This window comes from Carettochelys insculpta, chromosome 22 (genome assembly GCF_033958435.1).
Source record: "Carettochelys insculpta isolate YL-2023 chromosome 22, ASM3395843v1, whole genome shotgun sequence".
NCBI lineage: Eukaryota > Metazoa > Chordata > Testudines > Carettochelyidae > Carettochelys > Carettochelys insculpta.
The window spans coordinates 21,178,666-21,199,720 of record NC_134158.1 but is presented as its reverse complement, the minus strand read 5'-3'; the positions used below and the strand labels follow the sequence as shown (position 1 = coordinate 21,199,720).

The 21,055-nt window shown below is 52.5% G+C and overlaps 1 protein-coding gene across 1 annotated transcript; it reads right to left on the bottom strand.

Annotated features, from left to right (window-relative positions):
• Positions 1-1,114: 1,114 nt before the first annotated feature.
• Positions 1,115-20,511, bottom strand: TBCB (tubulin folding cofactor B). Its single transcript, XM_075016599.1, has 6 exons — positions 20,368-20,511; positions 13,825-13,968; positions 10,958-11,054; positions 7,763-7,954; positions 6,379-6,451; positions 1,115-4,937 (listed from the first exon to the last, which is right to left on the bottom strand). The coding sequence occupies exons 1-6, from the start codon at positions 20,491-20,493 to the stop codon at positions 4,820-4,822; spliced, it is 750 nt and encodes a 249-aa protein (XP_074872700.1). The 5' UTR covers positions 20,494-20,511; the 3' UTR covers positions 1,115-4,819.
• Positions 20,512-21,055: the final 544 nt, after the last annotated feature.

The window sequence follows — 21,055 nt, the reverse complement described above, 5'->3', positions numbered from 1 at the left end:
TCAAAGAAAAGTGACAAGTTTGCAACCATGGAAGCAACCAGTTGTGGGGTTTGGAGGACTCAGACTGAGGCTGGAGGGGGGACAGCGCTTGGAGAAGTTTCTTAGCCGGTGTGTAGGTTCTTGTACAGACTGAGCCTCTCTAATCTGGAGCACTCGTCCAGCAACATCCATAACCCGGCATGGTTTTAGTTTGGCTGGACGACCATTTCTCATGGGTGCGTCCAAGTGTCCCACAGTCCCACAAAGTTTGTTTCCAGCCACCAGTCCTGGCTCTCAGTGTTCTGTGCTGTTACTGAGCTGTAATTTACCCCCCAAATGTCTTCTAAGAGCCCAGTACACAGTGAAAAGTGTTGGTAATGTACTAGAAATTACTGATCTCCTGTGGTCCACCAAATTCCCTTGTCTGCCACTGATCAGGTCCTGAGGGTGCTGGACTAGAGAGGCTCATTCTGTATTGATTGTACTGTTTTGACTTTAAGGATAAAACATGCTGGCTTAGGAAGGGCTGGTCAGTAGGAAGTAACTGCTGCAGGTACATGTCCATAACATCTGGAGAGAAAGCAAAGCTCGAATGTCAGCCTCTGTCAACAGTCTAGCTTGATGAGTACAGGCAGGGAACAGTGTAGGCTGCCAGCACCTGGCAAAAGGGAGAGACCCAGTCTTCACCCAAACGAGGTGACAGGGCGGAGCCTGGAAGCTTAAGGTGTGTAGCAGTCTTCCCTGTAAGCCAAACACTCAAGAGATTCAAGTGCCACCCAGCTGACTAGCAGAACACTCACAGCTCCCCCCAGTGTGTGTTCTCCTATGGGTGGTGCACATCCACACATGCCTTGGCACAAACAAAATTTATTCTACCCATGGATGGAAAAAATTAGAGGGAAACCCTGTGGTTACCCTTAGTGAATCAGAGAGGCAGAATGAACACATAGGTGCAGCTGCCCTGAAACTGCTGGAGTTTACCAGAGTTCACAGATCAACTAGAATTGGGGGGGGGGGGGGGGAGGGAGAAGAGGAGCGGGGAGACAGAAAGGCAGTAGATCCCCTGGTCAGACACTTACTGGTGCAGGGAGCAGACCAGTGGTGCCTGCTAATTAAGCACAAAAGCCAGGCCACCTTTGTTATGGACTTCTTTTATTATATTCATTATGATCGCATGGCACCTGCTACCACTACATTGTCCTTCACACAGAGGAAACAGGCACGGCACAGACAAAAAAAGAAAACACCAAGAATCTGTGTTTTTCAAACAAAAGAAGCAGCTACGTCTGCAAATCAAGTTACCACATTTCAAAAGGAAATTGACACATTGGGAAGATCTCAGACAGTGTTAACAACTGGTCCTTGGCAAAAGACAGTTCCCCACATCCCTGTGCACACGCAAACAGAAGAGTGTTTCTAGTCCTACCAGTCCCAACAAGCAGCCAACTGAACATGGGGCACATGTAACTGCCCTGGGAACTTCTAAGGGACTGTTTGATCTGTGACGTTGTGACGGAAGGCAGCAACATCCTGATGTTAGCAGAAAGGAACGAAGGAACTGCTGGATCAGAGCGGCAGGTGAAAGTTACTCCCCAAGGACCTGGCTGCACCCCGCCCCCCACCAGCAGGAGTTCTAGCCTGGCTATGGCTGGGAGAAGGGACAAGGTGGGGTAAGCGAACAGACAAGCTCCCCCACGTCCTGCCCATTTGTGGGTCGGCATCACAGGTAGCGTTCTGCCAGCAGGTTGTACTTTTAGAACCACTGGCTTGTTTTACACTTTCCCAAGGAGAATTAGCCCAAGGGTTTAATCCAAGGGTTAAGTCTGGTTGGGGGCGACAGTTCACCTAAGCCCAGATAATCCTATCACCGATCCAGTCACAGAAAGCATTTCTCCCTGTTCAGCAATACACGCCTACCAAATTCCTCCATCCACTCAGAGCCAACTATTCCCTGCTGGATCCAAAGTCGCACGGGAAAACCCACAAAAAGAGCCGGCCAGAATCAGACAAGTGCTGCAATAACCCAGACCCACAATAGCTCTGCAACAGCCGCTTGCAACGCCGATGGCAGCTCCACAAGACAGACACACTCCTTCCTCTCAAGGCCCATTTATATAACCAGCACCAGCTCAGCGGTGTGCTCTGCTTAAAGCAGACAGAAGTGTTCTCCATGGTGCCCATCATTGCCAGGAGATGCAGCAAAGTGCAAGCCTAAGTGGGTTCCAGAAAGACTTAACTACAGTCCAGGCGGGTGGGTCCATTGATGGCTACCAACCCGTGCGATCCAGGACAATCTGATGTACCCCGCTGAAGCCAAACTTGGTGGGGAAACCCATGAGGAGAGCTGGGCAGAATTACGTAAGTTTTTTGGCCTCAATGCCAGAAGCTGGGAATGGGCGACAGGAGATAGATTACTCAGGAACTGTTCTGTTCATTCCCTCTGAATCCCCTGGTATTGGCTGCTGTCAGAAGACAGGGCACTGGGTGAGGGCCATTTTGGTCTGATCCAACATGGGGCTCTTCGCATGTCTGCCTCTGGCGGTGGCTGGGCAACACAGCAGTTGAGAAGCAGAGCAATGTTCCCCCTAAGCTGAGCACTTGGCTGGTCACCCAGCAGAGATTCAAATGGTGCTCAGCAGAGCACCCACAGCCAGTAGCGTGTTTTACTGTGGTGCACAGAGTAAGAAAATTTATTCCACGCAGATAGAAAAAAATTAGAGGGAACACTGCAGTAAAGGGCCCTCGCTGCAGAAACAGCCTGCTTGGTTCGATCCCCACTGGCTGCCATCCATGCGGAGTGCGTGGACTGGAACTGGGGGAAAGAGGTCTGCAGGGGTTTGAGGAGCTTCTACGGAAAGCAGCCTTCAGCCCTCTCTGTTTCTGACTAGAGTGGGGATCTCCGCTGGTGAAAGCCTGGTGGGAAAGTCGACTACCGTTATCAGGGACGTGCCTTTCCGGTCTGCTCAGAAGGAAAGCGCTGCCTGGACCCCACCCAATCAGGCCTGCACCATAAACCGGTGCATCAACCAGCTGATTGCCTGGGAAGTAACCAGCGTTTCCCTGTACGCCACGCGCCTGGGCAGCCAGCCAGCAAAGATTCAGGTGCTGCCCAGCAGACTAGCAGAGCGCCCACAGCCAGCAGCCTGTGTTCCTCTAGCGCTGGTGCACGTCCACACATACCTCAGTGCACATGACGCTTATTCCACCCATGGATGGAAAAAAAATTAGAGGGAACACGGGTGACTGGGCTTGTCACGCTCACACCCCTGGTGACACGACTGGTGTACCTGTGAAAGCAGCCTGCCGGGTGAGCTCTCAGCGACAGCCCCTCCCCAAGGGGTGCTGCCTCTGCCCGGGCCCAGCAGGGATCAGACAGCCCAGTGCAGCAACTGAAGGCTGAGCTATGGAGACTCCTCGAATGGCCTTGCTGCGGGAAGAGAGACAAGCCGGAAGCTGTCAAAGCTGGTAGGATTCCCTCACAGGGCCAGCAGAGCGCTGCAGAGAGGGGCCGGAGAATGTTCTCCGCTGGGCGTTTAACAGGACAGTCACTCAGACGAGAGGCAGGGAAAGTTTGAACTGCCCGGCCACACCCAGGATCCGGATGCTACCTCAGCTGCAGCAGTCAGAGAAAGGGCTGCAGTCACCTGCCCCCCCCACCCCCCCGAGTATATTAGGGAACACTCAAGTTCCCTGAACTACACACCCAAAGTTAGTCACGTGCCCGGGAAACACAGCTACAGACAGCCTGAAACACTGCAGGGGTACAGGGAGAAGGTGCTGATGATGTGACAGGGCACCACAGGCCTTCCCTCGTCACTGCAGCAGCCAGACAGCACGGGTGAAAGAAACACACAGGAATTCAGGGACATCTTGTCTGGCCAAGATACACCACAGAGGAGCCAGACTGCAGCTTAAAACAGAGTCAACCAGCGGCTAACAGCATCCCGCCCTGGCACTCACACCACAGATTCATACTCCTGTCACATGAAGAATTAAGACCCATTCAAGCTCCTACCTCCGGCCATCACCCTAGCACCTTCCACGTTAACAAAAAAAAAAAAAAAAAAAAAAAAACAACCAACCAATAATAGCTAAGTCTGTAACAGACTTCAGGGAATCTCTGTCACATTCCCCTTTACAGGGCCAGGACTCTGCTTGGGGTGTGGGGGGGTTGAAAACAAAGAGGTGTTCAAATTGAGCCTTTGGCCGACATATTCCTGGGGCAACCTCCTTCAGCCAAGCAAAGGTGAAGGACAAAGATGTGAAATAACCCAACCTCCAGCTCTGACATTGCAAACCCTTCGTACGTCCAGCAACCAAAATATGGAATTTGTGATTTCGCCCCTAACCCTGGGCTAGGGAGCAGGGAAGTTCTCGTCCTCACATGTTCCAAGGGGTACTCGCTCATGCACATCCTGCTTTATCACACCCTTCGTCCAACCCAAATCCTCCCACAGGTTTAAGTATGAGCCCCTGTGCTTGGCGTGGTCCTGGGGCCCCCGTTCCAACCATCGCACGCCAGCCTATCCAACCACAGATCCGGGTCTCAGCGCAGGAGACACTCCGGATACAAGGAGCACTGCTAAGCTGTACAGTTCCTCCCAGGCAGTTTTATTAGCGTCCCTGCACGAAGCTGGTGCGTATGGAGGGGATGGAGAAAACACAAAGGGACAGGGCATCTTCCACTGAACAGATACAATCAGAAGTAGTAAAAAAGCCCAGCTGCTTGTCACATCTTCTCCCTCACCTAGGTGCCCTCTGGCGGGATCCAAACACAGCAGCCCACCAAGACGCCGTGGCATATTGACAGCCGCGCGGACGCCTTCCTCCCATCTCCCGGTCACATTTCATCATCCAGTCCATAGTCCTCTTCCGGGAAGTCCCCCACAGTGACGTACTGAGGCTTCACGAAGGCGCCGTACTTGGGCTGGCACTGGAAGTACTGCTTTCCGTTTACACTGGGAAGAGGGAGAGTCAGGAATGAAATGAGCAGCAGCCTGACTTGGCCCACCTGTTGGCAAGGCACCTGCACCACCAGACACCCGGCTGTGACCGCAGCTGTCCGCACGGGGCAGGGTGACCGTCCCAAGGGAAGCACAGGCCACACCTGGGATGCACTCAGACTGGGGCTCAGCGCTACACTGCTAGGGAGAGAGTCAATACCCAGCACAGGCACAGAACTGGAGCGAGGTCCAGGGCGAGGCATTCTGAGCCCTTCTCTTGTGTTCGTTTCTAGTGAGCGAGCCGGCCTGGGGTAGGTATAAGGGTAAGGACAGGGACCTTTGCTGGAGCCATACTGAAAGGCCTAAAGCCTACGGACTTCGCCTACAGACAGACTGACAGAGTCAGCAGCCGCAACTGCCTGCTTTACAGCCTCACAGTCCTTCTACACTGCATCACAACAACATAACACCAGGCTGTTAATAGCGACGTTGACGGGAACCGGTAAGCCTCACCCCAAACAGATGGGGCTTACACGTTACCATTAACTGTGTGGGGTGGGGGGGGAAGAAGAGTGGGCCAGCCCAGCTGCAACCCACTCTCCCATTTAATTGGTTAACCAGTTAAACTTTAACTGGTTAACTAATTAAACAGGATTTTACATACCGAGCTGTTGAGGAGAACTTGTCCTGACAGCACCCACTATCAGCAGGTGAAAAATAAACCTCTTCAAATGATTACAGACAACTCAGTGCATAGCATTCCATCCGGCAAGAACCTGATCACTGGCTGGGGCTGTGAAACCCTCATTCTGATCTTATGGTTCCCACTATCTTGCTGTTGGTCGATATGATCTCTGTCTGGGTTTCTGCTGGCTGCAGAAGTCACTTCGCTCGGTGTAAATCAATTCTGGCGGTGGAGTATGACTGCTTTGGATCAGAGTTCTCCGTATACTCAAGACTGGTTAATAAAATTTGAGAAGAAGGGTTGCATAAGGTGCAACGACGCCAGGTTCAAGTTTTCACTAGATAAACTGGGGTCCCAGAGCCCATTCTTTGGGAGCCAACTCTGAGAGCAGAGCTGCCAGACAGTCACCCCATGCTGATGACACTGTGCAGAGACTGGAATGCCCCAGATGGACCTGAGCCTGCCTGGCCATCAGGAAAAGTTCATCTCTCTTCCTGGGAGTGGTGAGCGTTGAGTGCCTCACCTGTGCCCCCTGGTTTGGAGGACTGTGAAGAGACAGGTTATTATTATGGAAGACTCCTCCACCAGTAAAAGACTCCACAAACCTGCAGAGCGAAAGGTTATACCTGAGCCCCAGGACTGGCAAAGGGTGGATGCCCCTCGATTGCAGCGTATGACAATGTTGTGGGGGTAACACAGGCTCCTACTGGGAACAAAGCAGGATGACTTGTTTGCACCAAGGGAGAACATGGACACAGGAAGGGTTTTTACCTGCCATCGTTTTTCCCTAAGGGCTCATCATATTTGACACCAATCCAATAGCCTGGTTTGAATTCCGTTAGCCCTGTGGAGAGGGAAATCAAAGCTGAGTCATGGCTACTCCACGCTCTCCTTTCATTCAGGCAGGCTGCAGGAAGGTACAGCCAGCTGGTCCCATCCAGGCCTGGGGCAGAGGCCTCTTCCTGAATGTTTATTGAAAGATACTGCGGAGAACAGACCTGCATCTGTAAGACCCAAGCCCCAAGAAGCAATTCCCCAGCTCTTCCGCAGTATGCGACCACTCCTGATAGGAGTTCAGGACAGGAAGTGAGCAGTTTCCAGCCAGCTCACCTGCAGGAGGAAGCTGGATGAGACGACACCAAAGCCACTGGGTGGAACAAAATACATTTGGCACCACTAGGGAAGGAGAAGAGCTACTGAATCTGAAGAACAACAGTGTCCCCAGAACAGATAAGAGAAATTGACCAGGAATCAACTGAGGCTGGAGGTTAAGGGAAGATTTTGAACCACCGCAGGGAGGGGGGTTTGGAGCAGTGGGGGAGCAAAGAACCAAACTGGTTTGAAGATGAAGCTCAATCAACTGAGGACCAGAACGATGTGGGGGGCAGGCAGAGGCCGGGCTGTGGTTAGCACCAACTGCACTCGATGAGCCACAAAGTTCCTTCTGGTTCTAAATGCCCATGAGATTCTGAACAACCGGAAGTGGCAAGGATGGCGGCAGTCTTACCACTAGTTGTTATTAATCTGATGAAGTGGGTCTTACCCATGAAAGCTCACTATCGAATAAATAAAACAGTTAATCTTTAATGTGCTACCAGACTGCTTGGCTTTACTGTGTCTCCTCTAAACAGCCTCCAACCCCATTATGGCTCTGGTAAATACCGACTTTACAGGAAGATCTCCCCTCTGAATCCCTGTCAATCCACATCTGAGCCTCCCTTCATGTCACCCAGCTGCATTAAGGTCACCACCAGAGGAAGATTTCCTGCTGAGTTCCCAGCAGCGTTCCCTCTAAGCTGCATGCTTGGGCAGCCACCCAGGTGAGATTTAAATGCCACCCAGCTGACTAGCTGAGCGCCCACAGCCGGCAGCGTGTGTTTCTATCTTAGGGGTGCACAGCCGCACAGGCCTTGGTGCATAAAATTTATTCTGCACACAAATGGAAAAAAATTAAAGGGAATACTGGTTCCCAGTGCTGCTGCACTGACATCCTAAGGCTTTCCTCAGCCAAGTGCCCAGCCAGCCCAGCTTGTCAACTCACAATTAGCATCTTGCATACTCAGTCTCTGGAAGATCCAGGGAGGGCTAATCTGGGAGATGGGAAACCACACCCTGCAATCAGGGTGGAAAAGAACTGGGAGCAACGAGCACTTACCCACATACATGACTGTCCCCCGTTTGTTGGGCTGGCCCAAGACCCGAACTTCACACCGAGCGCCCACTGAAATGGCCTCTGCCAGAGCCTTCTCTTCAGCCAATTTCTGCTCCTGCTCCGCCTCTCTCTTCAGCATCTCCTCCTCGTTGTACTTTCCCACCTTACTCCGCTTCAGGAAGGAGCGCACAGAGTCTGAAAGCAAGAGGGGCACCTGGTTGGCCTTCAAAGGGCACCGTTGGGTTGGATGAGAGATGTTAAAGTTTCCTGCCACCTATTAAGGGATCCAAGGTTAGAACTGAGCAAGTCTTTTAAAATCTATTTTCCCCAAGTGATATTTTGTGCTCAGCTCAGGCAAAGTCAGTTTCATATTTCCCTAGTCAATTTCATCAGTGCTGTACTAACCTATAAAGGCAGCATTTAGGCTATAACCTTTGCAGTGTCCACCTGTTCCATGCTGACCACAAAAGCTCCTTTCTCCCAGTTTTGCTGGAACGATTTCCATTTCAGTCCCCTCTATTTGATTTGTCAGTTTTTACTGTAATTTTTTGGGGACCTCTGTGTTATATAACTGGGTGTGGACCGGGAATGCCATAGATCTGAAGAAGTGGGTCTGTCCCACAAAAGCTCATCACCTAATAAATCATTTTGTTAGTCTTTGAAGTGCTACGTGACAGCTGGTTTGTTAGAATACAGACTAACACAGCAGCCCCTCTCTGTTACTAGCTACATCTTGGGTGTACTTCAAAGTAGCAGTAGAATGTCTCCCTGCCACCTTCCTTCTCTCTTTAGCAAGAAGTGATGTAGAAGGCAGAGACTGAGTCATATCTGCAGCAGTGCTGACACCGAGTGGACTGCCATGACGCTGCCCACGTGATGCATCTACAGTACAGAAGAGTCAGGCCCCCCTGAGAAGCTGAACCAGGGTGCCCATGACACCCAGCTGGTATTGACACAGGGGGTGTCAACTAAGTGCCCCTAAGCTGCACAGATTCCCCTGCAGTGGGGTGAAATCTTGTTCCCTAAACCCTGAAGCTGCTGCAGCCGGTGGAAGAGACGCTCCCCACGGCTGATCCATGCACCAAGCTGCTGTGGCCCGGGGAAAGGAAACCCTCCCCTGTGGCCCCAGCACTAAGAGGCCAGGGACACACCCTTCCCTGCTGCTGGGGGAAAGAGACCCTTCCTCACCTCCCAGCAAGGAACCCCCTGGGCAAGCCTGAGCCCCAACCTCCTTGCCAACCTTGAGCCAGACCCCCGCCCTGAGCAGCCTCTTGCAGCTCAAAAGACTCTCATCCCTATCCCACACCCGCAGCCCAGAGCCTGTACCTCCTCCTGCACTCCTACTCCTAAGCCCCAATCCTGCACCACAGTGCCCTCATCACCAGCCCCACCCCAGAGCCTACACTCCCAGCCACAGCCCATACACCCCAAACCCGCCCCAGCCTCGATCCCCTTCACCACAGAGCCTGCAACACCAGCCAGACTTCTCACACTCCTGCCGAGCTTCTTTGCCACACAGAGAACCCCCTTGGCCTCACCTCCACCACACGAACGGGATGTGCACCAATAGGAAGGTGATGGGTTGCACATCACTTCCACATGGTTGCACATACAAATATTCATTCTGCTCTGGGGTGGGAAAAACTAGCAGGAACATTGGGTGTTATCCCCATGGTCCTCCTCCCTCATGGGAGGGAGCCAAGTGGAGCCATTTGGAGCCAGCAGCAGCAGAACAGGAATGGGTGGAAAGTCCCCACCAGGGTGGATAAAAATTGATGATTTTAAAAAAGTGAAATTAAAAAAAAAAAATTATTTGCTCTTTAAAACGGGATTTAAAAACAAAACAAAAACAAAAAAAACAAACCACACCACAATAAAATACTGAACTTCTCATTTCAAACAACAGTTACAACTAGATATCCTCACAAACATGCTAAACCTACACTAACAGTCTCACAACAATGAATTACTGGCTGTAGGCTGTCCGGCCAAACTACTGGCTCTGGCTTCTTGAAAGTTCTGGGCTTTCAATTTCTGTTTCTCGGCTGACTGAAAAAGGAAGATGTGCAAAGACAGACATAAGCTGAATAGGATTGTTTTTGTTCTGTGCTTCAGTGCTGGTGGACCTTGGTAAAGCGCAGCAGAGGAGTTAGTTGAGACACTGTTTAAGACAGACACACAATATATATAGGAAAGGACAGAGGCAGCATGGAAAGGAATGGTGCAGTGGGCTGGAAGAACAAAGGGAAGATATTATTCAGCATGCACACAGCTTCCTATATCCCCCCACACTTTTGCCACAGAGAAACACTTGCGGCTTCTGGGTGTAAGAGACCCTAGCTGGGAATATCTGAAGAAACTTGTTCCTCTGATAAAAATAAAAAGAAAATGTGTCAAGTGTAAAACAGTGCAAGAAGCAGCATAGGAGGATGAAACAGGATAAGGAAAACTGCTTATTGGGAGAAAACGATGTGGATAAAGATGCGGATATGGCTGAGTGGATCAACTGGTTAGTAACTTAAATAACTCACTTTGCAATGCTGCTTTCTTCAAGACTCTCTCTGTGCCCTGTGGTGTGAGTGTAAGTTAATTTGCATGCTATGTTGGATATTGCTAGGAGAAAAAATTTAGCATAGCCAATCTTCAGGGCTTGCTTCATTAGTTAACTAGCTTTAGACTCCATCACTGAAGTATGCAATGCAGAAAGCTGCGGTAAGAGAAATCTAGAGTTGCCAGTGGCCAACAAGCGTCAGTTCTTATATTACATAACATATGCCCCTGGTTTTGGGGCATCGCAGCCACAGACCAGAATGGTGATGCCATAAATCTACTGTTTTACATCAGCGGAACTCAGCTTTTCTAAGGGAACCCTAGTTAGTACTTGGCGAGTTCCATGGGGCTTGCTCCAATATTAAGGGCACTCTAAGTGCAGGCTGAGCTTTTTGGTAACCTGATTTAATCAGTTATGGTTTTCTTTGGTGATTTAAAATTGCCTCGATTTAAGTCAATCTGCCCTAGTTCTCCTCTCCTGCCCCTTGATGAAACCCAACTCTAAGGGCTAATGCAGGTTTAAGTGGGTACAGAGGGGACATGGATGAGGTCCCTGTGATACAAACCCACCAGGTGTTGCATTTCCACGTTGGGGATGAAAGTTTTAACACTACCAGATGGGTCATTTGGCACAGCTGTGACTCTTACCTGGCCTCTTCTCATAATCGCTGGCTGACATTTCATACTTCTCCACCCGGGACACATCCTCGTACTCGCCGATCCTGGCTCCACTCCGGTCAATCACCTAGGGCATAGAGCAGGAGGGAGTCCTCTCTTGGTCACACCAGTTTGTTCCTTGTTGGTCTTGGGAAGTCGAGCCTTGGTAGTTCATAGAATCCTAGGGCTGGAAGGGGCCTCAGGAAGTCATCTAGTCCAGCCCCCTGCCTAAAGCAGGATCAACCCCCACTAAATCATCTCAGCCAGGACTACATCAGACCGGGACTTAAGAACCTCTAGAGATGGAGGTTCCACCACCTCTCTCAGTAACGCATTCCAGTGGTTCACCACCCTGCTGGGGAAACAGTTTTTCCTAATATCCAACCTACACCTCCCCCTCTGTAACTTCAGGCCATTGCTTCTTGTGCTGCCTAGTTAATACATCAAAGCCCCAGTTCACTGCAGTCGAGAACAACAAGAAGTCTTGTGGCACCTTATAGACTAAACAGATATTTTAGAGCATAAGCTTTCGTGGGCAAAGACCCGCTTCATCAGATGCATGAGTGTGGAGGGTGGTTACAGAGGGGTATTTAAAGAGTGGGGTCCCAGTAAGAGGGAGGGCCAGAGCTGACAAGGTCTATTCAGCAAAGTGGAAATGGCCCTGTATCAACATTACTTATCAAAAGAGAAAAAAAAGTCAGATCATACAGGGGGATGTGAGCTTTTGTCAGAGAGTCTAATGGGGGAAGATATTAACACCCAGAGCAGAGAAACTGCCTTTGTAAGCTGTGAGCCACTCCCAGTCTCTGTTTAATCCATTGTTAATGGAGTCAAATTTGCAAATAAATTGCAGCTCAGAGATTTCTCTCTCCCATTTGATTTTTAAAGTTTTTTTGTTTCAGGACGGTCACCCTTAAATCTGCCACTGAGTGTCCAGGGAGACAATAAAAAAATTTTAAAAATCAAATGGGAGAGAGAAATCTCTGAGCTGCAATTTGCAAATTTGACTCCATTAACCATGGATTAAACAGAGACTGGGAGTGGCTCACAGGTTACAAAGGCAGTTTCTCTGCTCTGGGTGCTAATATCTCCCCCATTTGACTCTGACAAAGGCTCACATCCTCCTGTCTGATCTGACTTGTTTTTTTCCCTCTTTTGATAAGTACTGTTGATACTGGGCCATTTCCACCTTGCTGAGTAGACCTTGTCAGCTCTGGCCCTCTGTCTTACTGGAACCCCACTCTCTAAATACCGCTCTGAAACCACCACCCCCACTCATGCATCTGATCAAGCGGGTCTTCGCCCACGAAAGCTCATGCTCCAAAATATCTGTTAGTCTATAAAGGTGCCACAAGACTTATTGTTGTTCTTGAAGCTACAGACTAACATGGCCACCTCTCCGATACAATTCACTGCAGTGGCACGCCATGCCAAGGTGTCCCCAAAACAAGTGCTGTACAATGTGTCTACACACACAAACCCCACAGCAGAGTGTGTCAGAATCCGGAGGCTATGGTGTAGTGGTTCCCAACCTTTTCAGTAACACGGCACATTTCAGTGAGACAGAACTCCTCCCCACCACGCCACCTGTTTCGGCTGAACCGACTGCTCAGAAACGTCACATTTACTAGGGTTACAGTCTTTCTAGAAAAGTTTGCAGCCTAGAAGCGCAGATAACAAGCTAAAGGAGAAGCAGATGCATTAATGTTTCAGATCCACCCCACATACGCCGTCTTAGCGAGCACACACATTTTTAAAATCGGCTCCATGCCATGCTAGGGATGTTGAGTAAACAAGTAACCACTGAAAGCCGACTCCCCTCCCTGCCAGCCTGTTAGAACTGGCACATGGCATTTAAACTGCATCCCTACTCCAACAGGATCCTTCCCCCCACCACCTTCCCCTTGCCACAGCTGGGAGGGGGCATGGGCTCCCTGCCAGCTCATTTGGGGCAAAATGCAGCATTTCAGCTGCCTCCCAGCATAAACAGGGTCCTGTGGGGTTGGCATTTCCCCTCACTGTGGCTTTGCAAAGAGTCACTGTATGGGGAAATTGGTGAAATTTCACAGCACACTTGGAAAGTTCTCATGGCACGCTGGTTGAAAAACCACTGGAGCGTTCAAATCCACCCCTGCCCTGCCTCGCTTCAGAGCCCAAGTGGGAAACTCACCAAGCCTAGTATTAGCGCTTGAGCCCAAACTCATGTTTCTAGACCCAGGCTCAGTGTCTTGCTGCCCCAGGGAGGAAGTTTTGCTGTGTGGACACACCCTTGGGCTGTCCCAAGGTGAAAGCTGCTCCGTACAGGGTTGATAGGCTGTTGCATGTCACCCAGTGTCTCCCCAGAGTGCTGAACTACTCCATTGGCCCTTGGGGGGTTAGAATCCATAAACCCAGGATGTACGAATTTGAAATAAAAGGTGTCTAAAGAGAGAAACAGGCCAAGTGAGAACTTTGCATACAAACATCATCACATTTTACACGGGGGGGTGTAAGATCAAGGCTCAGTTGGTCAGAGGCTCCTACATGATTCACTCACCAAAACCTGCTGCCTTTTGGCAGTCACTTGGCGGACAGAAAACCCATTCACAGACCTATCATCTCGGCCCATTCAAGAGGAAGCCTAAGTTTTTCCTTGAATCGAAGAAAAGCCGAGTCCTGGGGGCTCTTCGGCACGACAAGGAGAGAACACGCTGCAGTTCGCCATTGTTAAACCACAGGCCCCAACTCTGCACTAAGGCCTCGTCCACCCCAGGCACCTGCCCTGTTTCAGCCATCACTGGCTACCTACTTGGAGGGCTCTGTAAGGCCAAAGGAGGTTAGCAGTTCTGTTCCGCCAGGGGCACAACCCCAATACCCACGTGTATCCTGCAGCCGTCGTCAATGGGGTAGGATCCCAGTAAGGCCTCATCGCTGTCCAGTTTCATTACAAACTTGTCATCCGGCGTGTAGAGCTCCAAGTCCATGCATGATGCTGGGCTCCCCACCACCAGCTCCAGTTTGCACTGGGAAAGGAGAGACAGCCTGTTACCGAGAATGGCACCTCCAGACGCCAAACACAAGCACTGTGGACAAGCCAGAGTCCGGCCAAGATGCACCCAGCGGGCATCATGTCACAGGAGCTTAGGGAAGAAAATAAGACCTAAAACCAGCATTTCTGTACGTTTTTCTTCCACCCATGCATGGAATAAATTTTGTTATATACACGGAGGCATGTGTGGCTATGCACCACCAATGGAAACACAGGCTGCCGGCTGCAAGCACTCTGCTAATCAGCCAGGCAACACTTGGATCTCTCTTGGGTGGACGCTCCAGCATTCAGCTTCCAGGGAACAGTGCCCAGGAAGCCTACAAAATGCCAGAAGCAGAAGCCACCTGAGCCAGACAGACACTCTCAGATGCTCAGCCTGAGGATCTGTTGCCACGGTGTAGCGCTCGACAGCCCCCACGCAGTGATGAGAACGAGCTCTTAGGCCAACACTCAGCTGCTCTGGCATAAATTCAGCTGCAATCGCATTTGCAGAGGAACCCAAGGGAGAAAAATCAAAGCAGAAGCAGCAAGCTGCCCAGGAAGGCAGCTTCAGGCCTGGAGAGATCAGAGAACAAGGAACTGATAAGAGACATGGTCCTACAGACCGGAGGAGACACCAAACCAGCCAGGGCTTGGTACGACCTTAGTAGCATGGGGAGTTGGCCATATCCCCTGCAGAGTCAGGTTATGCATTACAGACCAGTTTACCCTTCCAAGGGGATAAGGAAATAAACATTGATGGGAAGCAGCAGCTAGTGGCTGGCAAAGAACCAGCCCCTCCAGGGGAGAACATGACAGCTCATCAGTTAGCCACTGTTAATCCCCCTTTGGCTGCATGGCATGGCTGGATTTTTCTGCTGGTGGAGCCCTTCCCAGGGACCTGCACTGTACCCAGAGCTGCTGTGGGCAGCGTTACTCAGACAGGATCTGGGTTGCTGCACATCCCAGAGCGAACACAGCAATGATGAAGCCGGGCTGGAGGGGCAGGCTGGAAAGCACAGATGATGAGGGTGGAGATCTGGGCTGGGGAGGGGGAGGAAAGAAAAAAAAAAAAAGAGGCACATGGGGGAATGAGTGGGGGAACAGGCCAGAAGAGAGGCCAGGAGGCCTGCGGGCTGCAGCTGTATCCTAGCACAGGGACACAAAGGTACAGCTAGAACAAAATCACACAGAAAACACACCCACCGATCCCCAGGCACCTCAGCACTAGATGACCACCGTGCGCCATGGACAGGCAGTGGTACCTAGCACACAGAGAACAAAGACTTGAATTCAAAGGCCTTGAGTTCAGGTCTGGCAAATCCCCTTGTTCAGCACCACTCAGGACCTGGGGGGCCTGAATGAGGGAGGTACAACCTGTAGCCCACTAAGCTAACTTGGTCCAAACAGCCCCGCCCTGTGCCTCAGTTTCCCCATCTGTCAAAAGGGGGGCACCGATATTGCCCTCCTTTGCGAAGCACTTTGAGCACAGCTGATCAAGCGCTTGCCATACAAGGCCAGCGTTATCACTAAAGCTGAGACCAAGACCACTCTAGGCTAGTTTGCCTTCAGAGCAGCCAGTGCAGGTGGACCTCCCTCTGGGAGCTTTGGGGAGGAGGGAGTGTTACCTGCAGGGTGACTTTCAGGGAGCGCCTCTCCCCCATTCCTGCAGGATCTCATTGGTCACTGCTGGACCCAGCAAAAGCTGACAAACAAGGCTGCAAACACCTAGGAGGGACAGCGAGGCTGGGACCAGGCATCATTTAGGGTGGGGTCTGCCTGCTGCAACCTTCGCTGAGAACAAACTGGTGCTGGCAACTACCAGAGACAGAACACTGAGCCAGATGGGCTGACAAGTCCCACGTCTCTGCAACGCAGCACACGCCCTGCTCTCCAATAGCGGGCGTGTGACCTCCCTTCAGATACTCGCGCGGTCAGAAGCCACTCCGCAGTGGGGTGGCCGCCTGCATCCCCTGCAGGGTGAGAACTTCGGCAGCCACCCAGGGGAAATTCTAATGCTACTCAGCTGATTAGCAGAGTCCACAGCCAGCAGCCTGTGTGTCTATTGGTGGTGCTCAGCAGCAATTAGCTCAGTGCGCAGAACAAAATTTATTCCACCCATAGATAGAAAAAAATAAGACATTGGCGGCCTCCTCTGTAGCTTGGGGCTCATCGTCTTTCTCGTTGTCCAGGTGGGTCTTGGCTCCCCTTCCCTTCCCCCCAGCCTTAGCACATCCTGCTGCCGAATGGTTCCTGATCTCACGGAAGGAGCAGGGCATGACAGCCGAGCTAAAAGATCCCAGCAGCTGCAAGGAGGAAACTGTGCTCCTGGCAGGGCAGGGCACAAACCCCAGCCAGGGCTCCAGGCTGAGCAAAAGCAGGGGATTCAGGCAGGTAGTCTTTTTAAAAGACCAAAAAGTCCTGTGGCACCTTATAGACTAACAGATATTTTGGAGCATAAGCTCTTGAGGACAAAGATCCGCTTCATCAGACACATGGGGACCGGGGGGGGGGGGGGGGGGGGGAGTATTTAAAGAGTGGGGTCTCAGTAAAGGGGGAGGGCCAGTCTTTTTAAAAATACTTATTTACAAGATCCCAACTGCAGGGACTCCCAGAGAGAGCAGCCCAACTGTTCTAGGACAGCAGACCCCGAGGCCCAACAAGTTCCAGCTTTCCAGCTCTTAACACATCACTTGCCAGTGTCCCACGCCAACATACACGGACTAAACCCCTTAAAGCAAACCAACAATTTCACGAGCAGCATTCTTCTTACTTTGCTGCTCTGTAATTGTGATTATTCCTGAGGGAAGTACTGGGGGATGGGGAGCCCATCAGCGTGTGTAAGCTGAGCACAGGGGCGCCCAGGAGAGATTTGTGTCACCCAGCTGGTTAGCAGAGCAACCACAGCCTCCCACAGCCACCAGCATGTGTGTCTACTGGTGGTTCACATTAGCACTGCCTCAGTGCATATGCAAGTTTATTCCACATATGGATGGAAAAAATAGCAGGAGTGCTGGTGTCAGGGAAATCACTTTTTATTGACTGCTCCTGAGAGAAGTCTAGTTCTTCCGTGGGGAAAAACTGCTGTTGTGGAAGAGCCTGCACTAGATGGGACCACTCAATTCATTTTTGTGGCAGATTTCTATTGAACTTCTGACACTCTATTAAAATCTCAGCCCAGGTTCCTTAAAACAAATCAAAACACAGGAAAGAGAAAGCACCCAAGCACACCAAGTAGGGACAAAAGGGTCCTGGCCCCAAAGGAACTCCAGACCAAATGACACATCTAGGGGCTGAGGGAGGCCTTCTGGTCAGTTCTCATTGCTTAGACTGGAAGCTCTTTACAGCAGAGATGGCAAATAGCACTGCAAAGACAAAGACTGGGCCGTCTTCAGCTTTACAGCAGAACAGCCAAAAGAACAGGGCCACATGGGGCAGGTACGGAATGGAAGAGACCCAAGCAGAGAGTTCAGTGCAAGGAGATGAGGAAAACACAAGGGGCAGCGTGGAAGGAGAATGCTTTACGGGGTATCCAGGCAAAGACTGGGCATAGCAAAAAGCAGGCACTGAAGGGTGCATTAGGAGGAGCATTTCGAGCAGATCTAGAGAAGCAGTTATTCCTCTTTATTCGGCACTGGATGACACACAAGTAGGGGGGAGGTAGATACACTGGAGGGTAGAGAGAGAATCCAGAGGGACCTGGATAAATTGGAGGACTGGGCCAAAAGAAATCTGATACAGTTCAATAAGGAGAAGTGTAGAGTCCTGCACCTGGGGCGTAAGAATCCCAAACATTGTTACAGGCTGGGGACTAACTGGCTCAGCAGCAGTACGATGGAAAGGGACCTAGGGGTTATGGTGGATGAAAGGCTGGATATGAGTAAACAGTGTGTCCTTGTCTCCAAGAAGGCTAATGGGGTTTATTCGGGTGCATTAGGAGGAGCATTTTGAGCAGGTCTAGAGAAGTGATTATTCCCCTCTATTCAGCACTGGTGAGGCCACATCTGGAATACTGTGTCCAGTTTTGGGTCCCCCAGTATAAAAAGGATGTGGATTTGCTGGAGCAGGTTCAGCGAAGGGCAACAAAAATGATTAAGGGTCTGGAGCACAAGACCTATGAGGAGAGGCTGAGGGATTTGGGCTTGTTTAGTTGACAGAAGAGAAGACTGAGGGGTGATTTAATAGCAGCCTTCAACTTCCTGCAGGGGAGCTCTAAAAAGGAGAGTGAGAAACTGTTCTCAGTGGTGTCAGATGGCAGAACAAGGAGTAATGGTCAGAAGTTGAAGAGGGAAAGGTGTAGATTAGATATTCGGAAAAACTACTTCACCAGGCAGGTGGTGAAGCACTGGAACGCGCTGCCTAGACAGGTGGTGGATTCTCCATCCCTTGAGGTTTTTAAGTCCTGGCTGGACAAGGTCCTGGCTGGGATGACTTAGTAGGGGTTGATCCTGCTTGAAGTAGGGGGCTGGACCAGCTGACCTCCTGCGGTCCCTTCCAGCCCTGGGATTCTGTGAAGGGACTGGCAGGAAAGGGAACAGAGGCTCTGTCAGGTGGGAGTCAAGTAGCAGCAGGAGTCAGGGAGGGCCTAGTGGGGAGAGGAAGAGGACTTCCACGAGCTGCTGGCTCCTGCCCCTTTCCTAGGTCTCTGGGGAGGGCAGCAGATGGGAGTTGAACACCAGTCCCCAGACCTCACCAATGGAGAAGTGTGGGAGGGTTCAACAGAGAGTCCAGTGCTAGAGAGGTGAGTTGCTGGCTGAGGGGGGTCAGGTTGTAGCAGGGCCCCAGGTTTGGTGCACAGAAGGGAAGGGGGTAACAGTCAATTCTGATTCGGTGCCGAGGATGGGGTGGGGTGGGGGGGGTCTGGTTCTGGCTTGATAACTGGGAGAGGGGAACGCCTGGTCCCAGGTGGGGGTGGGGGGTGTCAGTCCAGCCTGTGTTGGTCCCAGTTCAGTGTCTGGTCCCCAAGGATTTTGGCCTGTTGTTCAGTTGGTGTGTGGGGGTGTGTGTGTATTTCCAATTCAGACTTGGGGGAAAAGGGTGGGGGTGTCACACCTGGTCTGGTTCCAGGGGTTCTGTCCTAGTTCAATTCCCAGCCAGGGGGTGGGGGCTCTGGTCCCTGGTTCAGGGAATTCAGTGCCAGGTGGGGGTGGTGTTAGATTTTGGTTCAGTTCCAAGGCCAGGAGTTTCGTCCCTGGTTTGGTTCCCAACCCAGGAGGTCTGGTTACAGTTTGGGAGGTTGGGTCCCAGTTCAGTTCCTGCGCCCTGGAGAATTCAGACCAGGTTCAGTGTCCAAATCCAGTCCAGGTTCTGTCCTGCGGGTTCAGTCCCAGTCAGGCTGGGTGGTTTGATCCTGGTTCAGCCCCAGTCTGGGCAGTTCAGTCTCAGTTTGGTTCTGGGAGTTCAGACCCGGAACGACTAGGAGATTTGGTCCCAGTGGGGCCTGGCCAGGGTGTGTAGATCCTTTTGGGCTGGTTCAGTTATGGAGACTCAGACCTCATCGTGCCCAGAAGTTCGGTGCCAGTTCAGCCCCCAGGAGTTTGGACCCAGGTGGGCTGGGGAATTCAGGTTTGGACCCAGTCGGGCTGAGGGATCAGGTTTGGTCCCAGTTTGATTCTGGGGGACTCAGGTTTAGACCCAAGTGGGCCTGGGATTCAGTTTTGAAGCCAAGGGTTTGGGCTCAGTCCCAATTCAGTTCTGGGGTTCAGGCCCAGGCAGGCCAGGGGTTTGGGTTCAGCCCTGGTACGGTTCCGGGTTTGTACCCAGTTCGGTTCCGGGAGTTCAGGACGGTGGGTTCAAACCCGGTTTGGTTCAGATCAGGCGGTTCGGTCCAGGCTCAGTTCAGGGGGTTCAGATCCAGGCGGGTCAGGGGCTCAGACCCTTTTTGGTTCTGGGAGTTCAGACGGGTGGGGGGCTGGGTTTGGACTCGTTTCGGTCCTGGTTCGGTTCACAGGGTCCAGACCCCGGCAGGCCGGGGGGCTCAGACACAGTTCAGTTCAGAGGGTCCGGATCCGGGAATGCGGGCCGGGGGGTTGGGATCTGTGTGGGTCGGGGGGTTCGGACCCGGCAGTTCGGTTCAAAGGATTCGGTTCAGGGGGTCCGGACCCGGGAGGTCGGCCCGGGGGGGGTGTTCGGTTCAGGGGGTCCGGACCCGGGAGGTCGGCCCGGGGGGGGTGTTCGGTTCAGGGGGTCCGGACCCGGGAGGTCGGCCCGGGGGGGGGCGGGGTTCGGTTCAGGGGGTCCGGACCCGGGAGGTCGGCCCGGGGGGGGGGTGTTCGGTTCAGGGGGTCCGGACCCGGGAGGTCGGCCCGGGGGGGGGCGGGGTTCGGTTCAGGGGGTCCGGACCCGGGAGGTCGGCCCGCGGGTGGGGGGGGGGGTTCGGTCCCGATTCGGGTACCTTGAACTCGGCGATGGTGAGGCCGCGGCCGTAGCGCTTGTGCGCGCGGAAGGAGTTCAGGCTGCTGCTGACCGACACCGACACAACGGCCGGAGAGGCCGCGCCCGGCGCCCCTGACAGGATCATGGTTCCACCGCCGCCGGGAGCCCGCTCCCTTCTGGAAGATTCGGCCCGCCCCACGAACGCCCCCGGCCAATCAGCGCACGCCCCGCCCAGGTCGGCCAATCCCGCCGCCGTCTGCCCCTTCCGCGGCCCTCCCCGGCCTCCGCGGCCAACCAATCCAAGTTCGCGTCTACCCCTCCTCTCCCGCCCCCAGGTGAAGCCAGAAGAGTCGCGGCTTTCACGTCAGCCAATAAAACGACAGCACTCGGCACGAGGGGGCCAATCTGGCCAATGACAGGGCTCAATGTAAAGGAAGGTGGGAGAACGAAGCCCCCTGGCTGTGAGGGCAGCGGCGTGCAGAGGGCAGGCAGCACACGAGGCGGGCGCCGCGCGAGGCACGCAGGGCTGCGAGAAGCGTGTGCGTGGAAGCGGGGTGCATCTGTGGGCGCAGGCCCAGGGTGGGGGGGGCTGCAGAACGGGCTGTGCAGCACAGCGGGGATGGTGCATGTACCCCTGTGAGCAGCGGGGCCACCAAGCCACAGGAATATTGTGTCCAGTTTTGGCCCCCCCAGTATAAAAAGGATGT